The following is a 16,003-nucleotide window of genomic DNA, read 5'->3' on the forward strand; positions in this document are numbered from 1 at the left end:
AGCAGGAATTCAACGCTTCTCTTGAATATGGAAACATTTACCTTGCAAGGGTTTTGTGAGGACTGAACAAGATGCTGTGTATAAGCTGCCTGGCCCAGAGGAGGACTTGATGCTATCTGAACAGAGGCCAGCTGAACCCGGGATGTACTCAGTCCATTAACCAAGGTACTAGTGAGAAATTTACGATGAATATTCTATTCAGATCTTCTGCAGCCATTGTGGAATGTGTCCACAATTGAAGTAACGCCATAGAACCTAGCGACCATCACAGAACACCTAATATGAAGCGAACAGTGTAGGTCATATTAGCCTCAAGTTTCAGATGAAGAAACTGAAACTCAGATGAAGATTCTTATTTAAAGTCACAAGATGGGTCACAGATAAAGCTGAGGTAGGTCAGGCTCCAGGGCCAGCACTTGTGCGGAGGCAGGCTCATGGCAAGGGCCCGCACGCCATCTGTGGGTGCCCCTCCTGATGGCACCCCCACAACAAGCATAGGCTCCAGTGCACCAGAAGGGATCTTTATTGTCAGTGAGACCACCAGCCAAAGGAGCACTGGGCTCCGAGCAGGCCCCAGGCACCACCCAGGCCCCAGGATCCTCAGGGGGAGAGGGGCACAGGGAGCTCCAGGCCTCAGAACGGTCCTTGGCTCACACAGCACCGTGCAAATACAGAGCTAAAAACTTCCTGAATGTCTCTGGCTGGAAACCAGTCGGCCCAACAGGTTCCTGGAAAGAACACAGCCCATTAGGATCCTGCTACTAGGTTTAATGGCAACAATTAAAACAAAGGTAGGTTTCATGCAAATCCTAAGTGCCTGGATAATAACTGTTTCTTTCTCTCACGACCAAGGAGGAGCGCTGGGGAGCTGGTGCCAAGAGATGCCGGGGGCGCTGGACTAGCAAGGAGGATACAAAGCATCCCAGAACCTTTCAGCCAAATCGTCTGTTGACATTGCCCTGATCCCTAATCCTGCTCACCTCAACCACCACAAACAAATGTTCTGTTGCCCCTTTTAATTCCCAGGGACAATAATCCCTCACTCCTTCCACACACATTTATCAGGCACCTTCTCTGTATCAGAGCTGTGCCCGGTGCTGGAAACCCAATAATGACTTGAATCTGGCTCCCACCCTCAAGGAGCTTCCAGCCAGGTTTGCAATAGTGATAATACAAGGTGATGGGCCTCATAATAGAAGCAGGAAAAAGACGCTAAGAAAACAGGGGAGAAAATAACTAACACACTGACTTCCATACATGGAAGAGAGCATGTATGAATGAGTCTTAAAGGGCAAGTACAACAGAATGGGCCAGAAAGAAAAAAGAAAGGAGACTCCAGAGAGGCCAGTATATGCACTGGTCTGGAGGCACAAATGAAGGTGGGAAGAGCTAGGGCGAGGCTGGAGCCCAGGTCCGTGATGGTGGAGGTGGGGTGGGTGCGGGAAGAGACAGGTACGGAGGAGTCACGTGACCACACCAGCACAGGCCTGGCACTAAGTCACTATTTTGGAAGGAAGAGGCTGAAAGAAGAGGACCTGAAGACGTGAAGGGGAGAGGGAGAGCACAACTAAGAGCAGAGGGATGCGGAGGAGGCTGGTGTGGCCGCACAGGTGAGGGACAATGAATGGTATCTGGGGCCAAAGAGAAGGGACCAGACCAGTAGGCATTTCAAGGGTAAAGAATACTGACAGACACTGGAGAACTCATCATTCCACTAACATACAGATAATGTTCAAAGGCTCAACAACTACATTTCAACAAATCTACTCAAGCCCTGTGTGGGACATGGCTCGTCAGCCACAGATCCAGCAGCACCCCACTCTGTTCTCTCTCATCCCCCAATCCTGTTTTGTCTCTTCAGAGTGCTTATCACTGCCTGATATTACATTATGATTCTATTTAGATACTGCCACTGCCCACTACACAGAACACAGGCCTGCTCTCTGTCAGCTGAGCACTGAAGGTGCAGCAGTGAGCAACAATGCCATGGAGGAATGAAATGAACGCATCATTCATGGACTCAGCCTTTGAGAAGCTCAGTGCTCGGTTTAACAGAGAAGAACACATAAACAGATGACTACAGAACAGCAGTGTGACTGCGCTGTGATTGGGGGGACCCAGGGGCTATGGGAACCCACCCAAGGTACTTAAGCAAGGCTGGGATTGGGATGGTGGATCTTTATGCTAAACCTGGAATGACAATTAGAGGACAAGCAGATGACAGAGAAATGGGGGAGGTTGGGTGGGGGAGAGGGAGGAGGGAGCAAGAAGGAAGCAGCCTCCTCTGTAAAGGGAACAGCACCTACTGGGATCCTGAGCTCCTCAGGCAGCGGCGTGTACTGGAGAGCTACAAGGGCTGGGTGTGGTGGGTGCTGGGGAGTGTGGGAGGTGAGGTGGGAGAGCGGGTTGGGGCCCAGGGTGGAAGGCACTGTTTTAGGTAATGGGCAAGGCTGAAGTACCCTCCAGGCAGAGGTCCTGAGCGTGAAGACCCTAAAGCCGGGGCCCCACTCACAAGCATCCCGTCAACCCCAAGCCAGGCTCACTCTGGGGAGGGTGAGTCCTGGCCCTGGGCCCATCACCAGGCCAGAGGCGGCTGGACTTACCACAACTGCCTTCCTTCTGACCACCGGGAGACACCAAAAATGCTCATAGAGGAGCTGATCCGAGTCTATCCAGACTAGATTCTTGACACCCTCATCAGAGGCCAGATCTGTGGTATTCAGCTGTAGCACCAGGAACTGGAAGACACGTCCATCAGTGCCCACACTTTGCACGACTACTGGCTGCTCCAAAACCTTAGTGTCATTCTGAGAGGAAAAGAGGACAAGTAAATCAAATCAGAAATGGTGGGGTGAAAGGAGCAGCACAAACCAGGCAATTTCTAGTTCTGGTCTTTGAAATAAACCCCCACCCCTCTTTAGTGGTTCCCCCCGCAGGACAGTGAAAAGAGAATGCGGAGGTGAGGGCACTGTCCAGGGCCAGGCCTTCTCGCCCGCACCCAGCCTGGCTCTGCCTGGCCTCAGATGCCTCGTGGCCCCGGGGTACCTGCTCTTCAACTTGAGCACATTAAAGTACTAATTCCTGCCACTGAGAGGTGATTGCCAGGCAAGCTGCACAGTACAGAAGGATGAGCTGGGAGGTTAATGACGGTGAACCCCTCAAACTCATGGCTGTAACCTGATGGTGACAACAGTGACGTCTATCAAATGTTAACCTGGAGGGTCAATTCATATAATATACATAATCTCATTCAGTTCTCACTCCATTTGACAGTTGAGGAAACAGACTGGGTGAGGCAGTGACTCATTTGAAGTCACAATGATGTGTGGCATCAGAACCTACAATGCCTAGTGCTAGACCAGTCATACTTTTCATCTGCCTTACTTTACTCCTCAGGGCTGGCCATCCGGAATGCCCTAAGCCCACTGGCAGGCATCTCACCTGAGCTTCAGCCTCTCAGTGCAACTCTGAGTATGTGTCAGATTCCTGAGTGTCCACTCCAGCTGTGTTGGCCCCAGGATTCCACCAGTCAACACATTTGCTGATTACCTCTTTCAATTAGCGCCACTTGCAAACAGTAATACTACTAGCAACCATTTACTGAAGGCCTCTCATGTGCCAGGCATCACACCAGTTTTACATAAAGTCACCTCTAATCTCATAAATCCAGTGGTATATACCCACTTAACAGATGAGGAAACTGAGGTTCAGAGAGGTGGTATAATTTGCTCAAGGTTACCCAGGATCAGACCCCAGGCTATTAAATCACTTGGAATCTTACTGTTCTGGTCTACACCTAGTGTCCCATTGTATCTGATAGTAGCTCCTCTGCCATTCTCAAAAGTATACCAGTCTGGACGACAAATCATATGTTCACCCTACTGAGCCTGCAGGAATCCAGTTTGGTGACTGCTATCCACTGGACAAAGATTCAATAGGCAGGCCCCATGAAGCAAAGCATCCTTGATTCAAAGATGCTGCCTACATTCATCGCTCCAGGGCTGAATCTGACATTAGGAATAGCTAATGTCAGACCTCAGTGTAGGCCACACTGGGACCGTTGGCCTTAGAAATACCTGTTTTTAGCTGCAGGAGAAATAAAAAAGAAAAGTACCTCTAAGTGTTAGCTGAGAATTCTGTATTGACTCTTATCTCCCTCTACAGATCAATAAAACTGCAGGTAGTACATAAATTTCTCAGCAATTTTACCTTTTACACAGAGGCTCTTCCCATAATTGCTCAACTTCACATCCCCAGGAATAATTTGTACCTGGAGGGGTTGGGGGAGGCCTCCTCTCCTACCCAACTGGGTGGCAATTAGTGATAGCATTGCTACCCATGCTCTGCTGGCACAGAAGCTACAATGAGCCTGCAGGCCTGGGACCTGGCATGTGACTATCTCTGCCTCCCTATCCTTGCCCAGAGTCAGGAGGCAGCATGTCCTTTGAAGCTGGAGAGATCAGGGCTCCAATGCTTGCTTCTCTACTCATTAGCTGTAGGATCCTGGGCAAGTTACCAAACCTTCCAGAGCCTTCAGAAAGTATGTCAGAGAATGGGAATTAAGATAACCTCCCAAGGACTGGGAGGACACAAGAAGGTCACATAAAGATGTGACAGCTGCTAATCTCTTAGCTGAGTGACCTTGGGGAAGTTACTGAGCCTCCCTGAGCCTCAGTTTCTTCATCTGTAAAATGAAGCTAATAGTATCTGCCACGGGAGGGTTGCTACAAGGATTAAATAATGCAATGGTTCTCAAATTTTAGTGGAGTGCTTTTCAAATTTGAGCTTGTACCAGCATCACCTGGAGGGTTTGTTAAAACAGACTGCCAGGCCCCACCCCCAGAGCTTCTGATGCAGGCTGTCTGGGGTGGGTCTGAGAAGTTGCATTTCCAACAAGTCCCCAGATAATGTTCATGCTGCTAATCCACGACCATATTTTGAGAACCACTGCTATAAAGAGCCCTAATTAAATGTCTGGCATGTAGCAGATGCTCAATACAGGCAAGGTCCATACTACTGTCTATCTCATTAGGCTAACCACACTGTACCAACCCCACTGAGACCAAGTAAGATGGGAAACAGAACATTCTGAAGTTCATCACTCCTCCAGGAGGGCCTTAGGCTCTAACCAATACCTGGGAGCCTGACAGCAGCCCTCAACATCATCCCTCCCCTCCCGCCCCACAACACACACAAAAAACCAGAGATCTGGTGTCCCAGGCCTGCTTGGGGACTCCCATATTGTCATCCCCTTCCTGGAAGCCTTTGCTCCCCCGCCAGGCTTTCCTCCAATCATGGGACAGCACTGTGTGACAACCACTCAGCCTGCATTCTATAACATCTAGGTCCCTGAGACCTCCTCTTAGAATCAAAGGGCTACCATCCAAGTGGTATCTTGGGTCCTCAGAACCTGTCCTGAGTGGGCAGGCAGGCCTGGGCCATCTCCTGCTTCACTTCCTCCTGCCTGCCCGATGGAGCCTTGTGCCCTGGGCTCCAACAGTACAGAACAGAGGCAGTGTGCTAGAGTACAGACAACTGAAGCCTTAGGAGTTGGGTCTACCTAGTCCCAATCCTTTCTCCACCACTTACTGCTGTGTAATTCTGGACAAGCCTCCCTGGGATTCAGAGGCATAATCTGAAAAACGGCGATCGTAATGAAACCTTGTGGGTTATTGTGATACAAAAAATGAGGCATCTTATGTTAAAGACAAGCACATTGTAGGCCCCCAGCAGATGGCAGCTCATCTCTGTAGGGTGAGTGGAAGTGCCTCTCCCTAAAACTCCTCAGTCAAGCAAAAAAATAAATCCCTCCATGTCCCCTTTCCTTTGAGTAGCGTAAGGCAGGAAACCAACACAATGGCAGCTCGGTGGTCTTCTCCACATACGTACCCCATAGAGGAGCCGAGCCTGAGCCAGGGCATTTCCAAAGGCAAACAGGATCATCTTGGCCCGCAGCTGATCTGGTCGAAAGCGGTGTGGTCGTAAATTGGCTGACTCCAGCAAATACAGGGTATGGGGATATGGGTAAGGATAACCCTCCCGGAATCCTGCAAGACATGCCATCATGTGGAGGGGTAGAAAAGATTAATCAGCCTGCCCCAAAGCCTCAGGAAAGTCACCCGACCTCAGCTTAGTGCCAGGCACGACAGAGACTCAGTAGAGGTAGATATTATCACTATAGCTCAGGAGCTGGCAAACGTCAACCTGCCGGCCTAATCTGGCCCGTTTTTGAAAATAAAATTTTTACTGGAGCATACCCACACCCACTCATTTACATATGTCTATTACGTAGCTGTGACAGAGACCATATGTGGCTTGCAAAACCTAAAATACCATTTGGTTCTTTACAGAAAATGTTTGCCAACCTGTTCCACGTGATTCTTGCAGGCTAGCTCTAACTCCACCCCTTTCTCGCTCATTCAAGCACACAGATGATAATGATATTAGAAGGATAACCTGAAATCTATGGTAATTATTTTTTTAAAAAGCACATCACTTGCAAAATTCAATACTTGATAATTAGTAACAAACGACTTGCCTCATACCTCACAACACTATGCTGAGCATCAAAGTTCAGCACTTGTTCATCTCAGCCACAACCCTGCCAGGTCGCCACTGCTTCCCCTACATGGCCGTGAGCAAACCCTCGGAGGCTGGGGGCTTCTAGAGTGACTGACCTGGATTAGCGAAAGTGGGTGAAACAGAGGCAGAAAGAGGCTGGGAAAGTGTGGGCTCTGAAAATCCCAGAGGAGAGCACTACTTAAGAAAAAGAGACATGACTCTCCTGTCTGCCTCAGTTCCTCCGTACGTGTGAGTACCCAACACTCAGCACTCACTCTCTGCCAAGCTCTAACACAGGAACCAGGAACAGAGGCCACGTGGTGCCTGCCGCTGCCTTTGAAGGGCTCACCAAGTCTAGAGGGGAGACAGACAGGAAAACTGATCACATCCACACAGAGGGACATGTCAAGACACGAGGGAAGCCAGGGGGCTGTGTGAGGACAGACGAAAGGCCCCGGACCAGACTGCGAGGTTGCAGAGCATTTCTGGGAAGAAGTGAGTCCTAAGATGAATTGTGACAGATGTGTAGTCATTAAACGAAGACAAAAAGAGGTGAATGGTCAAAAGTGCAGGCAGAGGGAAAAGGAAGTGCCAAAGCATGGTGGTGAGAAAAGCCACAGTTGGAATACAGGGGGCTTGTGGAGGAGGAGACAAAGATGAGGCTGGAGAGAGGGGCAGAGGTCAGATGTGAAGGCCTTCATGTGATAAGCTAAGGAGTTCAAACTTTATCCAACAGGCAATGGGGAGGTGGGCATGGAGAGCAATGGGATTAAATCTGTGTTCTATAAAGACTACTCTGGGGCTTCCCCAGTGGCGCAGTGGTTGAGAATCTGCCTGCCAACGCAGGGGAGACATGGGTTTGATCCCTGGTCCGGGAATATCCCACATGCCACGGAGCAACTAAGCCTGTGAGCCACAACTACTGAGCCTGCGCTCTAGAGCCTGCAAGCCACAACTACTGAGCCTGTGTGCCACGACTACTGAAGCCCACACGCCCTAGTGCCCATGCTCTGCAACAAGAGAAGCCACTGCAACGAAGAGCAGCCCCCACTCTCCACAACTAGAGAAAGCCCGAGTGCAGCAACGAAGACTCAATGCAGCCAAAAATAAATAAATAAACAAATTTATAAAACAAACAAACAAACAAAAGACTACTCTGGAACTGTGAACTAGAGGGACCAGAGAGGAAAACAGCCTGCGTCAGACTAACCTGTCGAGAGGTTGTGGTAACAGGCTGGATGAGAGACAGTAGGGACTGACTGAGGTGTAGCTGTGGAAATGGAGAGAGATTAAGGAGAAAGGTGCTACCTTAATGACTGAGTGGATGGCAGGAACTGCAGGCCTGTGCAGCCTGACTCCCTAGTTTCTGTCTTGGCTCACTGGAGAGGTGGTGGTGCTGTTTGACAGAGGTGGGATGAAGAGCCCCATTCAAGGACTGTGGGGCTTCCTCCATCCTAGCAGGAGGTTGGCAGAGTTTACAGGGTACACAGAGAGGGGGTGCCTTTCAAGGGAACTATGAATAAAGGAAACACCTGATGTCTGGTCAAAAGCCCCTCAAGCTACCCATTACAACTGATGTAACAGAATTACTTCTCAGGGGTCAAAAGTAAAGTCAGCCTTTGAGCCAATCCAAACCTCCCTGAGTCTCAGTTTCCTTGCCTATAAAATGGGGTTTACTGGTACCTATCTCACAGGGCTGCTACACGGCTCTTAGGAGAAAATGCACATGAGGTGCCTAGCAGATACTAAGTACTCAGTGTTTCCTTTCTCTTTGGAGAAAGCTTGTCCCTCATCTGCACACTGCCTAAAAGTCAAAGGCTTTGATACTTACCTGTGTCATCGTTCACATCATAAACATTGCATTCCTGAAGACCCACAGTGGGAGATATGGGATAGAAGGTCTCAAGAACATGATTCTTAGTAGCTTCTACTTCCTCTTGGGAGGCTATGGGGGGCAGAGGATCCTTGGCATTCAGTTGGGCTCCACTGGAACCATGGACCTGAATAAGAGTAGACTCTAAAGGGGGAGAAAAACGATTAGTCTAACCTGGTCTAAAGCCTTCGCTAGGCAAAGTCTAAAGCTTTCATCCTGCCATGCTCAAGTCTTTTACAGCTTTACTATCTGATCTGCCGCATCACAGAAAACAGAATTTTGGAAATTCATCCTTGCGCTTATCATGTAAGCAGGTGAGCCTCCTTCACTTGATGTCTGGGTGCCATCCTCTGCCTCTGCCTCTGCCGGGCCTTAGAGTAGACAAGCAAACATCAGATCCAAAGGACTGAGTGGCCTGGCTGAAGTCACAGAACAAGCATGTAACAGGACTGGAGTTGAAATGAAGGTCACATCATTCCTAATCTAGTGATCTTCATTCTAAAGAACAGAAGGGGACAAGAGAACAAGATGGTGGAGGAGAAGGACCTGAGCTCACCTCCTCTCACAAAAACACCAAAACAACTAACTGTTGGGCTTCCCTGGTGGCGCAGTGGTTGAGAGTCCGCCTGCCGATGCAGGGGACACGGGTTCGTGCCCCGGTCCAGGAAGATCCCACATGCCGCGGAGCGGCTGGGCCCGTGAGCCATGGCCGCTGAGCCTGCGCGTCCGGAGCCTGTGCTCTGCAACGGGAGAGGCCGCAACAGTGAGAGGCCCGCGTACCGCAAAAAAAACAAAAAACAAAAAACAACTAACTGATGAACAACCATCGACAAGAATGGACTGGAACCTACCAAAAAAGATATTCTACTTCTAAAGACAAAGAAGAAGCCACAACAAGATGTTTGGAGGGGTACATTTGAAATACAATTAAATCCCACATCCACTGAGTGGGCAACTCACAGACTGGAAAATTATTACATCACAGAGGTTCTCCCATAGGAGTGAGAGTTCTGAGCCCCACAAAAGGCTCTTCAGTCTCAGGGTCTGAGGAGGAGGAATCCCCAGAGCATTTGGCTTTGAAGGGCAGTGGGGCTTGATTGCAGGAACTCGACAGGACTGGGAGAAAAAGAAATGCCACTCTTGGAAGGCAGACACAGGGTCTTGTGTGCACCAGAACCCAGGGGAAAAAGCACTGACCTCATAGGAGCCTGGGCCAGACCTACCTGCTGATCTTGGAGGGTCTCCTGGGGAAGTGGGGGTAAGGGCAGGGGGCAGCTGTGGCTCACAGTGGGGTCAAGGACACTGGTGGCAGAGGTACTGGAGAGTACTCATTGGCGTGAACTGTCCTGGAGGCCACCATTTTGATGCCAAGACCTGACCCCACCCAACAGCCCATAGGCTCCAGGGCAGGGATGCCTCCAGTCAAACAAGTAACAGGGCGGGAACACAGGCCCGCCCATCAGCACACAGGCTGCTTAAAGTCTTCCTCAGCCTACAGCCCCCTCTAAACACACCCTTGACACAGCCCTGCCCGCCAGAGGGACAAGACCCAGCGACACCCACCAGTGGGCGAGCACCAGTCCCTCCCACGAGGAAGCCTGCACAAGCCTACATGTAAGAATGGATACTATAAAACTCTTAGAGGAAAACATAGGTAGACCACTCTGACATAAATTGCAGCAATATCTTTTTTGATCCACCTCCTAGAGTAATGAAAATAAAAACAAAACAAACAAACTGGAAACTAATCGAACTTAAAAGCTTTTGCACAGTAAAGGAAAACATAAACAAAACAATAAGACAACACACAGAATGGGAAAAAGTATTTGCAAATGATGCGACTGGCAAGGGATTAATCTCCAAAATATACAAACAGCTCATGCAGCTCAATATCAAAAAAAAAACCCAACCAAAAAATGGGAAGATCTAAATAGAAATTTCTCCAAAGAAGACATACAGATGGCCAAAAAGCACATGAACAGATACTCAACATCACTAATTATTAGAGAAATGCAAATCAAAACTATTAAGAGGTATCACCTCATGTCAGTCAGAATGGCCATCATCAAAGTCTACAAACAGGGACTTCACACAGTGGTTGCAGAGTGGTGGCACAGTGGTTGCAGAGTGGTGGCACAGTGGTTGAGAGTCTGCCCACCAATGCAGGGGACACGGGTTTGAACCCTGGTCTGGGAGGACCCCACATGCCACGGAGCAACTGAACCCATGCGCCACAGCTGCTAAGCCTGCGCTCTGCAGCCCGCGAGCCACAGCTACTGAGCCCGTGTGCCACAAATGCTCAGGCCAACACTCCTGGAGGCCGTGCTCGGCAACAGGAGAGGCCACTGCCATGAGAGGCCCGTGCACCGTAGTGAAGAGGAGCCCCCGCTCGCCACAACTAGAGGGAGCCCGCGCACAGCAGTGAGGGCCCAATGCAGCCAAAAAAAAATAATAAATACAATAAGTAAATTAAAAAAACAGTCTACAAACAATAAATGCTGGAGAGGGTGTGGAGAAAATGGAATCCTCCTACACTGTTTATGGGAATGTAACTTGGTACAGCCACTATGGAGAAGAGTATGGAGGTTCCTTAAAAAACTAAAAATAGAGCTACTACCATATGACCCAGCAATCCCACTCCTGGGTATATATCCAGAGAAAATCATACTTCGAAAAGATACACGCACCCCAGTGTTCACTGCAGCACTATTTACAATAGCCAAGACATGGAAGCAACCTAAATATCCATCAACAGAGGAATGGATAAAAACAATACATATATACAATGGAATAATGGTACATATATACAATGGAATATTACTCAGCCATAAAAAAGAATGAATAACATCATTTGCACAAGATGGATGGGCCTAGAGATTATCATACTAAGTGAAGTAAGTCAGAGAAAGACAAGTATCATATGATATCACATATGTGGAATCTAAAAAAATGACACAAATGAACTTATTTACAAAACAGAAACAGACTCACAGACTTAGAAACAAACTAATGGTTACCAAAGGGGAAAGGTGGGGGGTAGGGATAAATTAGGTGGTTGGAATTAACATATACACACTGCTATATATAAAACAGATAATCAGGGGCTTCCCTGGTGGTGCAGTGGTTGAGAATCTGCCTGCCAGTGCAGGGGACACGGGTTTGAGCCCTGGTCCGGGAAGATCCCACATGCTGCGGAGCAACTAAGCCCCTGTGCCACAACTACTGAGCCTGTGCGTCTGGAGCCTGTGCTCCGCAACAAGAGAGGCTGCGACAGTGAGAGGCCTGCACACCGCGATGAAGAGTGGCCCCCGCTCGCCGCAACTAGAGAAAGTCCTCGCACAGAAACGAAGACCTAACACAGCCAAAAATAAATTTAAACAACAAAAAAAAAGACCTCACCTCAACCATCACCTCCTCTAGGAAGCCTCCCTCAATTCTTTCCATAAAAGAAAAAAAGAAAAACAGATAATCAACAAGGACCTACTGCAATAACATATCTGGGAAAAGAATCTGAATAGATATATGTATAACTAAATCACTTTGATACACACCTGAAACTAACACAACATTGTAAGTCAACTATACTGCAATATAAAATTAAAAATTAAAAAAAAAAAGGATTAGTTAGGAATAGTTTTTATCCTAAAAGAAAAAAAACATTTGTCAAGGTGTTAATCCCGGGTTTCTTGAGAGAGGGACTGACCAATAGCTCTTCTTCCTGTGTTCTCTTTCCAGTGAGCCTTGAGGCCTGGGGATCTCTGTGGGCTCAGAGGCTGTGGGTTCAGACCTTCCCAGGCACCTGCGTTAAGCTGGGGACGCAGAAATGAGTGAGAGTAACTCTCTGCTTTCACAGAGCTGGCTAGGGAGTACAACAAAAGTATGAACCACACTCGGAGATAGCAGAGGTGGGGAAAACTGACCTCTTCTGGGATGCCTGAGAAGCTTCCTGAGGGAAGCAATGCCTTTAAACTTGCTTCTGAAAGATGGATAAGAGCAGAGCTTCTCAACATTGGCACTCTTCACATTTTGGATGAGGTAATTCTTTGGTGAGGGAGGCTGTCCTATGCACTGTAGATATTTGGCAGCATCCCTGGCCTCTACTCACTAGATGCCAATAGAACTTCCACCACCAGCCCCAGCTTTGGTTCAAGTTATGACAAACAAAAATGTCTCCAGACAATACCAAATCCCCCCTAGAGGGTAAAACCACCCTTGGTTGAAAACTGCTGTGTCAAGAGTTTGCCAGGCCAAGAAAAGTGAGGAAACTGTTCTAGTGAAGGAGGAGTAACATGTTCCACAGCACAAAGCATGCTGCTCCATGGCAGAGCTTAGGGAAGTAAGTCCAGATAACTGGAGTATGATATGGTAGGAAGGAGGGATGGAGAGAGAGAAGTACTGAAACTACAGGCTAAGGAGAAAGGCTACCAAGTCCAGGAAGAAGGCCAGATTGCTCTCAACAGCTCAGAGTAAAAAAAAAATAGAGCCAGTCAGAAAGCCTCACGTAAGTCAGATTAGCATATTTGCCACAGGGAGACATAGGTGTATGAGGAAATGAACTGACATCTGACTGAGCAGCAAGCCTGCTCACTGTGAATGTGTCCAGATGCCCTTCACAGAGGTCCCCACAGGAGGCCAAATGCCATCTGGAAAGACTCCTGGAGAATGGCCTCCTAAGGATTCTCCATGGGGTCAAACCTTCCTCGTGGTGCTTGGGTTTTGAGAAAAACAAACCAAATACCACAAAGCGCAATGTGATGGTAACTGACCAAGGCTGATGATCCTATCTGTCTAAAAACTGGTTCAGCCATAGCAAAGATCAATAAAACTAAAAGTTGGTTCTTTGAGAAGATGAACAAAATTGATAAACCTTTAGCCAGATTCATCAAGAAAAAAAGGGAGAGGACTCAAATCAATAAAATTAGAAATGAAAAAGGACAGATTACAACTGATACTGCAGAAATACAAAAGATCATAAGAGACTGCTACAAGCAACTATATGCCAATAAAATGGACCACCTGGAAGAAATGGACAAATTCTTGGAAAAGTACAACCTTCCAAGACTGAACCAGGAAGAATTAGAAAATATAAACAGACCAATCACAGGTAATGAAATTGAAACTGTAATTAAAAATCTTCCAACAAACAAGTCTATGACCAGATAGCTTCACAGGTGAATTCTATCAAACATTTAGAGAAGAGTTAACATCTATCCTTCTCAAACTCTTCCAAAAAACTGCAGAGAGGAACACTCCCAAACTCTTTCTACGAGGCCACCATCACCCTGATACCAAAACCAGACAAAGATATCACAAAAAAAGAAAATTATAGACCAATATCACTGATGAACATAGACTCAAGAACCCTCAACAAAATACTAGAAAACAAAATCCAACAACACATTAAAAGAATCATACACCATGATCAAGTGGGATTTATCCCAGGGACGCAAGGATTCTTCAATATACGCAAATCAATCAATGTGATACACCATATTAACAAATTAAAGAATAAAAGCCATATGATCATCTCAGTAGATGCAGAAAAAGCTTTTGACAAAATTCAACACCCATTTATGATAAAAACTCTCCAGAAAGTGGGCACAGAGGGAAGCTACCTCAACATAATAAGAGCCATATACGGCAAACCCACAGCAAACATTGTTCTCAGTGGTAAAAAACTGAAAGCATGTCCTCTAAAATCAGGAACAAGACAAGGATATCCACTCTCACCACTATTATTCAACACAGTATTGGAAGTCCTAGCCACAGCAATCAGAGAAGAAAAAGAAATAAGAGGAACACAAATTGGAAAAGAAGAAGTAAAACTGTCACTGTTTGCTGATGACATGATGCTATACATAGAAAATCCTAAAGATGCCACCAGAAAACTACTAGAACTAATCAATGAATTTGGTAAGGTTGCAGGATACAAAATTAATGCACAGAAATCTCTTGCATTCCTATACACTAACAATGAAAGATCAGAAAGAGAAATTAAGGAAACAATCCTATTTACCATCACAACAAAAAGAATAAAATACCTAGGAATAAAACCTACCTAAGGAGGCAAAAGACCTGTACTCAGAAAACTGTAAAACACTGATGAAAGAAATCAAAGATAACATAACCAGATGGAGAGATAAACCATGCTCCTGGATTGGAAGAATCAATATTGTGAAAATGACTATACTACCCAAAGCAATCTACAGGTTCAGTGCAATCCCTATCAAATTACCAATGGCATTTTTCACAGAACTAGGACAAGAAATTTTACAATCTGTATGGAAACACAAAAGACCCCAAATAGCCAAAGCAATCTTAAGAAAGAAAAACAGAACTGGAGGAATCAGGCTCCCTGACTTCAGACTATACTACAAAGCTACAGTAATCAAGACAGTATGGTACTGGCACAAAAACAGAAATATAGCTCAATGGAACAGGTTAGAAAGCCGAGATAAACCCACGCACATATGGTCACCTTATCTTTGACAAAGGAGGCAAGAATATACAGGGGAGAAAAGACAGCCTCTTCAATAAGTGGTGCTAGGAAAAATGGATGGATACATGTAAAAGAATGAAATTAGAACACACCCTAACACCATATACAAAAATAAACTCAAAATGGATTAAAAACCTACATGTAAGGCCAAACACTATAACTCTCTTAGAAGAAAACATAGGCAGAACACTCCATGACATAAATCACAGCAAAATCCTTTTTGACCCACCTCCTAGAGCAAGGGAAATAAAAACAAAAATAAACAAATGGGACCTAATGAAACTTAAAAGCTTTTGCACAGCAAAGGAAGCCATACACAAGACAAAAAGACAGCCCTCAGAATGGGAGAAAATATTTGCAAATGAAGCAACTGACAAATGATTAATCTCCAAAATATACAAGCAGCTCATGCAACTCAATATCACAAAAACAAACAACCTAATCCAAAAATGGGTGGAAGACCTAAATAGACATTTCTCCAAAGAAGACATACAGATGGCCAACAAATACAAGAAAAGATGCTCAACATCACTAATCATTAGAGAAATGCAAATCAAAACCACAATGAGGTATCAACTCACACTGGTCAGAACAGCCATAATCAAAAAATCTAGAAACAATAAATGCTGGAAAGGGTGTGGAGAAAAGGGAACCCTCACACACTGTTGGTGGGAATGTAAATTGATACAGCCACTATGGAGAACAGTAATGGAGGTTCCTTAGAAAACTAAAACTAGAACTACCACATGACCCAGCAATCCCACTACTGGGCATATACCCTGAGAAAACCATAATTTAAAAAGATGCAGGTACCACAATGTTCACTGCAGCACTATTTACAATAGCCAGGACACGGAAGCAACCTAAATGTGCATCAACAGGTGAATGGATAAAGATGTGGCACATATATACAATGGAATATTACTCAGCCATAAAAAGGAATGAAATTGAGTTATTTGTAGTGAGGTGGATGGACCTAGAATCTGTCATACAGTGAAGTAAGCCAGAAAGAGAAAAACAAATACAGCATGCTAACGCATATATATGGAATTTTAAAAAGCAGTACTGCT

General features: G+C 46.4%; 1 protein-coding gene across 1 annotated transcript in view; it reads right to left on the reverse strand.

Moving 5' to 3' along the window:
- Positions 1-505: 505 nt before the first annotated feature.
- MRPL37 (mitochondrial ribosomal protein L37) overlaps positions 506-16,003 on the reverse strand; it is a 21,433-nt gene continuing 5,935 nt past the window's right edge. Inside the window, exons 4-7 of the mRNA XM_007471153.1 lie at positions 8,393-8,578; positions 5,890-6,047; positions 2,604-2,807; positions 506-728 (exon numbers count right to left, since the gene is read on the reverse strand). Coding sequence (XP_007471215.1) covers positions 651-728; positions 2,604-2,807; positions 5,890-6,047; positions 8,393-8,578 — 626 coding nt within the window. The 3' untranslated portion in view covers positions 506-650. The remainder of the gene's footprint in view (positions 729-2,603; positions 2,808-5,889; positions 6,048-8,392; positions 8,579-16,003) is intronic.

Source organism: Lipotes vexillifer, unplaced genomic scaffold, assembly GCF_000442215.2.
Source record: "Lipotes vexillifer unplaced genomic scaffold, Lipotes_vexillifer_v1.1 scaffold1003, whole genome shotgun sequence".
In the NCBI taxonomy this organism is placed as follows: domain Eukaryota; kingdom Metazoa; phylum Chordata; class Mammalia; order Artiodactyla; family Lipotidae; genus Lipotes; species Lipotes vexillifer.